The sequence below is a fragment of the Nestor notabilis genome, unplaced genomic scaffold (assembly GCF_000696875.1).
Source record: "Nestor notabilis isolate BGI_N333 unplaced genomic scaffold, ASM69687v1 scaffold10754, whole genome shotgun sequence".
Taxonomy (NCBI): Eukaryota; Metazoa; Chordata; class Aves; order Psittaciformes; family Psittacidae; genus Nestor; species Nestor notabilis.
In genome coordinates this window covers 2,156-14,175 of record NW_009926091.1, presented here as the reverse complement: position 1 = coordinate 14,175, position 12,020 = coordinate 2,156, and the positions used below count along the sequence as shown (strand labels likewise).

The window sequence follows — 12,020 nt, the reverse complement described above, 5'->3', positions numbered from 1 at the left end:
CTACTCTTTGGGTTCAGAAGCTGTGTGGTATACCTTCACTCTTCCCTCTTACTTGTTTTCTCAAAATATATATTAAAACTTGGAAGGGAATAGGCTGTATCTTCACATTTTCTGGCACTGATTCTGCCTGATCTATGAGATTTTGTACAAATACAAAACATAATTATATTTCAGAAGCATCCCTCTCTGCCTTTTCCCTTTCATGTATGAACTGTAATATTGGTTTTATTTATGTGAGCTGTGATTAACCGTGATAGTATCATTTTTCTCCTTCCATTTATTTCCAGTCTCTAATGCAAACACAGGTGAAGGGGGGAAAAGTACTCTTATACTGATTCTCCTGTGATGCATTTCAGTAGCACGATCCTCTGACATCAGCAGTGTTGTTATTCTAGTTGGTTTCATACAGCTTGCTGAACTGTGATGACAACCTTTGTGTTCTGTAACATCTAGGCAATACCTTGTTGGAAAACAGGTTGTTTGCAGGATTTTTTTCCTCTCAAATGAAATTGGAGATAGAAAGATCAAATCCGAAGTGGAAATATAATTCCCTTCTGATAAGTGGATAAGTTACTCAGGCAAATCTATTTGGTCTCTGAAATATTGCTGTCACAGTAGAAGTGGCTGATGTTCAAAGGGAATAAATGTCCTGACCTTGAAAATACACCCGTCCAACGAACTGTAGAAAAAACAGCCCAGGTAGATACCAGAGCCAAAACCAGGATCACAGAATTTGTGACATCCACCACTGTATCTGGCTATCCTGGTTTCTAACTTCCATCTGCAAGACAGCAGGGTTTGTTGATTCATTTCGATGTCGTTTCAAGCTTTCTAGATATTTTACGGTATGTCTTAGTTCACCCTTGGCTGAGTGGACAAACATAACCTAAGTTGAGAATGATTGAAACAGAATTACATCTGACTTTACATTTGGTGAAAAACACCTATAGAACTGAAAAAAATCCCATATATTTGCACACTGAATGGGGCATATAACTACAGAAATATTTATTCTGAGTATCCAGAAATATATATATGGCACTTCAAACTTTTGTCAAACATCAATTAAACTATTTATTTTATTCACATCTACTGGAGATGTGACAAATTTCATGACTACTTGTTTAACAAGAGCCACCTCACCTATTATATCTATATTACAATACTACAAAACTGTATGACAAGACCAGTTTAATACAGTCTTGTTACCAAAGTAAATATGTATCAGATGATAGATATTACTGTGATGAAATTTTAGAGGTTTCCATAAAAGAACAGAAGTCTTCTTCAATTTGCTGCTACATCTAAAGCAAAATATGTTGGACATGAACCTACTATGTAAAGCCTCAAAGCAAAATATTTCATGGCACTGCATAATGTAATAGAAAGATGAGTGTATCCTGAGGTTTACTGGCAGCTCCAACTGCTATTATCTAAAGTAATTTTTTAAAACTGCACTTAAAAATCCTTAAAAAAAGACCCAAACTCTGATAATTTCTAGGTTTTTAAGTTTATGTCCACAAAAGATCTTCAGTCAACTCCTGTCAACTACATTAGGTGCTTAAATGTGCGATGGTATCCTAGACCTTTTCTTTACTGCTGCTTTGAGTTCTCAGGTGCTTTATGTTTCATGTCACATAAATTCATCGAGCACTGCCCTTCTTGGCATACATAGAAATACCTCAGTCTTACCAGAACTGAGATATTCAATATCCCATGCACTTACCAAATCTACTGCATAGTATAAACTAAGTACTCCTATCATGGGAGGTTCAATACAAGACACATTTTCAAAGCAGCCCTGAAATGTCATACAAAACTGCCAGAGGCAAGATATATCCCCAAGTCTGTACCACTCATCCAGCATATGGATTCAATTCCTTTGTCTGCCTTACAGTAAAACTCACATCGCTTCATTTTCATGACTGAGCCACCAAAAATAGCACTGACAAATATTTTTAGACTTTAAGGAGAGCAGTAGCTGTCTCACATGTGTGCCATGGGACTACAGAAAAAGATGGTAGGTGATAAAGTCACAAAAAACTGTATGACATTTGGCATATCTGCAAAACTACACACATCCACACATTTTTTAGCTATATTCAACTTGGAACTGACACCAAAATCCTCCATTCATTTATTCTGTGTACTATATAATTCCTCAGTGCCATTTCATGCATCTAATTTTCTTGGCCAGAAGATGGCATAGGCATTTCAAATTAAATTGTTGCTGCATCTTCACTGAAAGTTTCTGTATGATAAATATTATAATCTAAATACAGTGTAACCTTTTCTTTTCAGAACATATCAGTATGATCTTTCATTTATGCTGTGCTGATTATGTCAAATTTTCTTCAACTTGCAGCACACTGGAATAATGTATTACAATATGGAGTATTCTGATAACATGGTCTTTAACAAATCTATTCTTACACATCTCTCAAATATACTGTTAAGCAGTTCTCCAGCTGTTGATCTGTAAGATTCAGCACCCTGAATTTCTATCAACTGCAGTTAAAAGCTGAGAGTATTTAGGTCATTGCAGTATCTTGGTGCTCACAGGCTACCTGTGTGACATCATTGCAGCTGTAGCTAATTGCCATGTATGTAATTAACACAGCTGGTTTCAGTAGTGTCCTAACTAGATCATATAGGATCTGAAAATCTCTTCTGTTATGTGACAGAGGTGTACATTTGGACAAGGTTTTAAAAAAATTGTTAAATAATACAAGGTGTTCAGCTTAAAAGGAAAAGTTTTCCTACTTATGCTTAAAACTAAAAAGTTCATTGTGGGCTTTACACCAATTCAAATTTCCCTGCATCACCATGGGCAGCATCAGGGTTAATTTGCTAATAGAAGCAAAACCCACAGGCCTATCATGCTATTCAAATTTAATGTGCACATGGACTTTTTGATTCAGGTCATGTTTATAATTAGTACCTCTAGTTTAAAAATAGGTTTTTGAGATCTAGGGGAGTTGATATTATGATCTGTAAAGTGAATGAAGCTCCCAGGAGTAACTGGAGCTTATGTAATATTTATTCCTACATTTTTGCTCAGCTGTTTTGTGCTATTTTAATGCTGAGCTGCAGGGACTGTTAGTTTCTTAAACCTTTCAAATCTGTCTTCAGTTAAATTTGGATTTTCTGCATGATTGCTTGTCTAGGTAACTTTACTTGGCTTTGGAATTTTGCTTAAGAAACAGTGGTCATTGGCTCCACTTACATGTATTTTTATTTGACAATTCTTATTGCAAAGGACCTTTGTGGAATCCCAAACTGTGCTGCCAGGTACAGCAACTTTCCAATATTAAGTTAATTCTGGAAAGATTAAAGACAGATCTTTTTCTTGAAACATTATGACTTGTTAAGTTCCCAGGGAGACTAGTTATTGAGTCTGTAGTGTTAAACTCTGTCTCCAGATACAAGAAGGACATTTTATGAAATTTACATTAGGCACTCACAAAAACAGTTTTAATGCCTTGATTGTTTTTTTTTCTCTGATGTTTTGCAAGAGAAATACCAGTGCTAATGAAACATTCAGGGCAAAAATGTTCATGGAATATGAAATAGACATAGCATTAGTATTTGTTATTGAGACACTATTTTGTGCACGGAAACAGCCATGAGAGAAGCAGAGGCCTAAAACAATGCTTTTCTATGGAAGAAGTTCAGCTCATAGTGGTAAAATGAAGCTTATCATATTGAATATTATGCTTAGCCTTCTAATTCTGCTTTCTTCATAAACTAGCCCTTATTTCATGTGATGTCTTATATTCTATAATCAGATAGTTAGTCACTCCTACCTTTTAGTTGTGAACAGAAGTTGCCAGTTTTCTAAATCAGGTGTTTTGACATCTGTCTGTCAGTGCTGTCACTTTTGCTAAATGTAAAAGTGTGATGCTGTGCTCAGTTATAGCTATAAGGTACCACATTTAATTTTTCTACTGCTCCAGGCCCTCAGTGGCATGCACCAAATCTTAGTCTTGTTTTCAGACAGCATAAACACCCAGATTAACATTCTGAGAAAGGACTGGATTAATCAGACACATTTCAAAATGCCAAAAAAAAAGTAAAATCTGTAAGCTATCTTTGAAGAAAATCAGTAGAGTATTAGAGTGATCAAAAGTCAGTACTTTAAATGAATATTAAATACCAAATGGTGCCATTAAATATATATAAACTGTGTACATAATGATCTTAGCAATATTATATGTGAATACATCAGAAGTTCTAGAAAGACAATCTAAATTTATAGCAAAGCATCCTGTTAAGCCTTGTTAGGAAACAATCAGAACTGACCAGCATATCTGGCAACATCTGACAGGTGATCAAAAGTTATTAGATAAGAATAGCATGGATCTAGTAGTTAGAATTTAAGTTTGATCTTGTAATTGGTCCAACCCTGTAGATGTTTACACTATCCTCCTTCCTTAAAGATATACTTACCAACTAAACATTAAAAGTCTGAGTTGATGGCCACTGAAACAAAAACTTCGTACATGACTTCAAATGATAGCTGCATGTACTGTTCAGTCTTACCTAAAAGCAAAAACATCTCCAGTTAGCATAAAGACTTTAAAGCTTTCTTAGCTAAATTTGGTGCAACCTGAGGCACAAATGCATAAGCAGGAAACATGAATATTATATGCTTCAACATGCAGTAACATGATGAAAATGTGATGGTGTCTGGAAAGCATTTGTTGTAAGAAGCCAATACATTATTTATACAGGAAATAATTTGAAATAGGTGAACAGAAATAGTGACCTAACAGCCAATATTAAAAGGTACAGGAATATCTTGGAAAAAAGGAGAATAGTAACCTGGCCAATGTTGCCAGCAAAAATGAGATCTCTAAAATTCATGCAGATTTCCTTAGTACCGAAAAATTCTAGCTGGAGTCCTTAATGCTTTAAAGCATTATTTTGTTCCATAGATATCTATGGATACTTTTTTACAATATAGTTTTTTTCCTCTGGTTGAAAGATTTGGAAGAGTTAACATACTTCAATCTCAGCACTTGAGGAAAGAACTCTTCAGACCACATCACCCTCAGTTCTCCTAAAATTGCAGAAAGAACTACTCCTTTGTGATCTGCTGGCAAAGTGCTCAGCCCTTCAATCTAAATTTATGGGGGGCATTCAGCACCGCTTAGGCTAAGTATTTTTTTTCCCATTAATATTCTTCACTTATTCACATTGCTAGAAATTTCTGGAAATTTTCTAATTCCCACTAACTTCAGGACATACTTAGCACTAATTTTAGGGATAACAACCCACACACTAATTTGTATATGTTATGCAGCTACAAGTTGATATTGATGCAACTACATCATGTAGTTCTTATTTGATGCTCTCATTCATTTTGACATCATGACACTTAAACCCATAAGCATTTTCTTGATAATCTGTTAGGGTCACAATTTTTACACTCAGTTTATGTTGTATTTTGTTCGTGGAAAAGTCAAATTGTCTCGGAGAGCACTTGTTTGATTTCTGTTTCTTTAATGCAGTTTTTTATTCAGCAGGGAGGTATGATGTTGCTATGTGTATGCTGAGCAGACAATAGCAGAAAAAGGTGTCTTTTTCAGTAAGGGTGGTGAAAATATTTAATGGAACATTACTTTAGACTGCATCTAAAAACGTAGCCTCCTAAAGCTGGTTACCAGTTGTCGTGGTTTAAGCCCAGCCGGCAACTTGGAACCACGCAGCCGCTCGCTCACTCCCCCCCTTTTCCTTCCTCCACCTGCTCCCGGAGGGATGGGGAGGAGAATCGAAGGAATGTAACTCCCACGGGTTGAGAGAACAGCTCTCCAGTAACTAAGGTATAATACAAACCACTACTGCTACCAATAATAATGATAAGAGGAATAACAAGGGAAAAGGACACACCCGCTCACCCCCCGCCGACCGATACCCAGCCCGACCCGAGCAGCGATCTGGGCCTTCCGGGTAACTCCCCCCAGTTTCTATACCGGGCATGACGTGCTGTGGTATGGAATCCCCCTTTGGCCAGTTTGGGTCAGGTGTCCTGCCTCTGCTTCCTCCTGGCTTCCCCTCCTCTCTGGCAAAGCATGAGACTGAGAAAGTCCTTGGTCAGAGTAAACATTACTTAGCAACAACTAAAAACATCGGTGTTATCAGCATTGTTCCCAGACTGAAAGTCAAGAAACACAGCACTGCACCAGCTACTAAGAAGGAGAAAAAATGACTGCTGTAGCTGAACCCAGGACATTATGGTGGGGGGACTTTCAAAAACTGGGATACACATTTACCAAAAGCCACCTTCTGTAGGAGTTATTAAATTGGAGAAATGCAACCAGGACACCAGTAGATTATCTTTCTTCCCACATACATCCATAGCACAGTAGCTGCTCAAATTTATTCAAGTTCGTTTGACTTATGTCAAAGTCAAGAAATTCAACCTCAATTCAGCTAGCTGGTGTTAATGCACAGTAATGCATTCTTTAGTTATATAAATGACGTTTTTTTTTCACTCTCCAAAGATAATGACTACTTTTTATTCAAAGAAGAGTTATTAATTTTGGTTTTGTGGCTTTTTAGAGGGTTCAATATGGAGCTTCAGGCTTTGTTTACACCATTCTGTTCAAATCCAACCCTGAAGATAATAATTAGTTTTTTCCTATATCTTTTTTTATGGTACTCACCTCTACAATACCAAGTGTTTCACAAACATTAAGAGTTTGATTTCACAATATGTCATTACATATACAGGAATTTCATAAAACCACTATTTTCCACTAATGGTGGGTGCTTAAATCTAGGCTTATATTTTAGAATTGTGTATACTATGTAACATATGAAGGCTCAACATAATTTCACATCCAATTCCAGAGTCTGAAACAATGAACCTCAAAACATACAACAAACATACAAATCCCAAATAAATTTTTACTTATATTTTCTATTTTATCTTAATGATAAAGTAGTTGTGCTCACAAGGAAAATGTATCTGAACTCAAGTTCAAAGATAACCCTTCCTGAAAAGCAGGTTCAAAGTCCTTTCTGCAAGCAGGTATCCAGTTTCCAGGCATTTTCTATCCCAATGCTTTGGTCATCCAGCTGACACACTAACCATGAACTGGTGGCCTGGGACTTTGTTTCCAAGGTCATGATTTTTTTAATAAGATAGGCTGCCAGACTATCCTGCTAGCCTCCAATTTCCGTATGAAACAGCTTGTATTTCCAAGGCTTTCAGTTTGTTGCTCTACAGCAGCCAACTGAGAAGATGAGACAACCATGGCACACCAGTTTATGGAAGCCTGAAATTTGGCTGATTCAGAGAGAATGCCTACTCTTCCTGGACTCAGTAGTTTCCAGAGCACAGGGTTGCTAAAACTAAAGTATACCACCTGTCTTCTCTCAGCAATGGGAAAAATCCCTTTTAGCTTTGTGCTTATAGCTGAATCTTTTGGCTCAAGTGGGTAAATAATATTAGCAATATTAACAGAGAACACCAGCAGGTGTTTCAGTGGGTGGCAAAGAGAGAAGCTTGGGATGGGCAGTTTCCAGCTAAGCAGAGAATTTATAAGCAAATATAAATAGGAATTTTAAGTATTACATTTAAATAAGTGTCCCGGTTCTGTGTCCATTCGGAGACATAAATATGGTTCCATTTCATCAAACTTACAATATTCTGGTCAGGGAAGAAAACTTGCCAACAGCTATTTTTCATTCACTTTCCACTTCTTGATTCATAAGACAAGCACAGAGCTCTGAGTTTCATCTAGTCTCTTTATTCTTGTGTCGCTTGCCATTACGTCAAGGGTAAATTCTGAAAGTGCTGTTTTTTTTTCCTTTGTTATCTTCTGCTTAAAGAACCTCTGCTGTTTGTGCTGAAATGATCTGAAATCTTCCAAAGCCTTAAGGATAAGCTTATTTCAGTCTGGCAGTGAATTCCCAGGCAAAAGAAGAAACAACTACAGACACTATGAAGAGAAAGTGGTTTATAAATACAAAATCCATGAAAACTAGTGTAGTAATCTTTTAACTGACACCGTTTTTCCCAGCTGCCATTAGTATAAATGTCAAATGTGGTACTTTGTGCAGGTATCAAAATTTAAACAAAAGAGAATATATAGCATCCTGAGCTGGATTAATTTCCATGTTTTTGTCTGTAGGTGTTTGCAGATCTAATATTTCTACTTGGCCATTTTATGCATAAGATTAGTGAAAGGATATGCATTTTAAGATGTTTATGATAATATATTGAAAAAGTAGTTTTGAGAATTATAACAGCTAAAATGCCCTATGGGTCCACAGATACTTTTACCTTTTCTTTTAACCTCTTTTTATCTATTCGTATTTTGTCTGCTCAAAATAAATGCACAAAACAGTTCACCAAGCCTACTTTGTACTAATTATGAAATTCTATGTCATATAAAACTAGCAATATATTTTCTTACAGATTGCAATAGGAGCTTGTATTTAATCTTCAGTGAATAATCTCAGAATTCCAAAATATAATCTCAGACACAAACATACCTATGTATATGCACATATTTATCTCCCTACAGGCATGTGTATATATACATTTATAGCTTTCTGTAGATATGGACATGAATAATTAGGTCAAAACACATAGTAGTTAAGTAGTTATTTTTAAAAAATGAACAAAAGCTACATCAATGTATGTGGTGGCCTTCTTAGAAACTAGAGTGGTTGGGTGACACTCAGATGAATTACCATTTAACCAACTAAAAAAAAGAGCATATAATCCATGCTCAAAAATAAACTCAAAACATGTAGTTATGATGGATTCCACTGTCTTTGAAGAACAGAGAGGGCTTCTATCAAGAACTAATGCAATCTAAAATGATTGTCCTTTGTTTTAATGAAAAAGCGAACCAAGATAATGGATCATTGCTTGATTTTCCAGTTTGAAGACAGAGAAGAACATGGCATCAACAGAGCCTGGGAACTGTCAAGGTCACTGCCCAGCACCACTTCTCTTTCTGAAGAGCATGTCTCTTAATTTAGGAAAAAAAACTTAGTTTGTGTTTAGCTAGACTCATAGAAGTTAAGTTTAATTAAGTGCTAGCTAAGATTCAAAATGAATCACTTTAAAAGTCACATTAAAGTAATGGAAGCTTGAAATATGAATGGGAAAAAAAAAAAAGATTTTCATTTCAGGGCTGGAAAAATTAAGGGATACTGTAAGGAAAGGGAATTAAATTAAGTATAGAAGGTAAATGTGAGTTGCAATTTATTAGTAGTATTATTATTTCTGCTGATTTTTCAAGAGAGACTATTTAAAAGCAAAGCAAAGCTTAAAGTTATGAATATTTTTATTTCATATGAATTCTGAGTCTGTGTGGTTGGAAGAATCCAAATGGGAGTATAAAAATATTAGGTCATGGTAATTAAACTCAAGGTTTCTTTTAAAAGGCGCATCTTTAAGTTAAGCTAATTCCTCTTTAGATTAATAATGAGTGTCTTATTTCTGATATATGACAATGAATTTTAATCTAGAAAGCAGACAATAATTACATTTAAAGATGTCCGCTAAGGCTACTCATTAACATATTGAGAGCACGAGTGACAGAAAAGAGCAAAAGAAAAACTAATATTTGCCTTTTATATTTATTTTACAGGAAATGTGTTTGTTGTAAGCCTGGCAGTTGCAGACTTGGTTGTAGCAATCTACCCATATCCACTGGTGCTCACATCTGTATTTCACAATGGATGGCATCTGGGATACCTTCACTGCCAGATTAGTGGCTTCTTGATGGGCCTAAGTGTCATTGGATCAATCTTCAATATTACAGGCATCGCTATCAATCGGTACTGCTATATCTGCCACAGTCTTAAATATGACAAGCTGTACAGCGGCAAGAATTCACTGTGCTATGTTGTTCTTATCTGGGTCCTAACATTTGTTGCTATCGTGCCCAACCTGTTTGTGGGATCACTGCAGTATGACCCCAGGATTTACTCATGTACATTTGCACAATCAGTGAGCTCAGCATATACAATTGCAGTTGTGTTTTTCCATTTCCTGCTTCCCATAGCCATTGTTACTTTCTGTTACTTGAGAATATGGATCCTCGTTATTCAGGTAAGGCGAAGGGTTAAACCAGATAACAACCCCAGGCTGAGACCACATGACTTCAGAAACTTTGTAACCATGTTTGTGGTATTTGTACTGTTTGCAGTCTGCTGGGCTCCTTTGAACTTTATAGGCCTTGCTGTGGCTGTCAACCCATCCACTGTAATCCCTAGGATTCCAGAGTGGTTGTTTGTAACTAGTTATTACATGGCATATTTCAACAGCTGCCTTAATGCTATCATATATGGACTCCTGAACCAGAACTTCAGAAGAGAATACAAGAGAATTATTGTCACTTTCTGTACAGCAAAAAATTTTTTCCAGGATAGTTCTAATGATGTGGGAGATAGGATAAAAAGTAAACCTTCTCCATTAATTACGAATAACAATCAAGTGAAGGTGGACTCTGTATAAAAATGGGAATCTTACTATTGTCACTCAACAGCATTCAAATAAAGCATCTGTTTTATTAGACCTACTGTTAAATATTATAGTGAAATATCTTCTACACTGAAAGCACTTTGATCAAATTTCTTGCATGGTATTTGGAAACTCAAGTTACAGAGCCTTGACATACAGATCCTATTATACAGTGGAACATCTCTTGTATAATAACACAATGAAATCCTTGAGGGAATTGCAAAGTTATGCATGGATACTTCCTTCCCCCTCTTTTCCCCCCTTAAATGGAGATAAACAACTAGAAATAGATTGAAACAGAAGTGTCCACATCACCTGGCTCAATAAAAGAAATCACAAAACTATTCCTACCACTTTCAGCCTGCTTCTTCTGGCCAGGTTGTGGTCCTGATTCTAAAACCTCCAAGGACTTCTTTTAAAAGTTGAAATTAGAAATACATTAAGAAATATATTAGGAAATGTGAAGTGAGAAATCAAGGTAATTGAAAATTCATTAGGATTTTTGACAAGCACCTCTATCTATATTGCTTTGTTTGAACATGGACATGATTATTAATTTTTTTTGGAGATTAAGCCTCACCATCCCTCCTAGGAATGGCATTCTCAATTGACTTTTCAATTTTAAAACAGCTTTTAGGGGGAGAAATATACCTGACTGATTATCTTCAAAGCTACAAGGGCAGGAGGATAAACAGCAAGAAAAGAAAAGAGCCATGATTCATCAGCTCAAGCTGTTTGGGCATGGAAAAAAGTGTAGGAGGGTTGGGAAGAGAAATACAAACCACCATTCTTTCTGAAGAGACAGTAATTCATGAAATCAGGAAGTGCCCCTGAAGAGTTTCTGGGGAAACATCTCTTAGAAACATAAGCAAGGAAGAACCGTTGTTTTTCATTTATGTACAGTACAGAAGTTCTAAACCTCTGTGAGAAGAAGATTAATACATGTAAGAAAATGGTGCATGAGGATGACAGTTTTATCTGGTTGGTAGAATCTTAACCTCATGAAAACTTGGGAAATGAAAAAAATCTACAGAATGAGAATTTAACATCCTTTTCACCTGAGAATAGACTGAGACTTTTAAGTTATTTTGTAATCTGCCACAAATAAGTTTTTCAAAATAGTAATTGGGTTTGCCACAATGATGAACATAGTGTGATAACCTAGAACAATTAGGCACTTCTAAACAGCAAAAAAGAGAAGATACAACTTACGACCCTGATACAAGGAGGAACACATGGCTCTTAGAACAGGACTTGCTAAGTGGACTTTCCACAGACAGCAGGCACCTCTTCATTGAGGGGAAGCGTATACTGTGACGTGAGGAAGAATAGCTGGACAAGATGTCTGCTGCAACAATATATCCCTGTTTATAATTAAGTCCTCTGGTGGAGAAAAGTGATTCACAACAGAATTCACCTTCAAATTGACCTTAAAAAGAAGGAGCATTTGTTCTGGAAAGATGCTCCAGCTGTCATACCTTTTAATGCTTAAGTGTTCATACCTTCACTGATTGAGTGCACCTCAGCTTTT

General features: G+C 36.2%; 1 protein-coding gene across 1 annotated transcript; it reads left to right on the top strand.

Moving 5' to 3' along the window:
• Positions 1-9,614: 9,614 nt before the first annotated feature.
• On the top strand, positions 9,615-10,485 carry MTNR1A (melatonin receptor 1A; the record flags this gene model as incomplete). Its single annotated transcript, XM_010013370.1, has 1 exon — positions 9,615-10,485. A coding segment is annotated over one exon (869 nt), but the record flags the coding sequence as incomplete, so codon positions are not given.
• Positions 10,486-12,020: the final 1,535 nt, after the last annotated feature.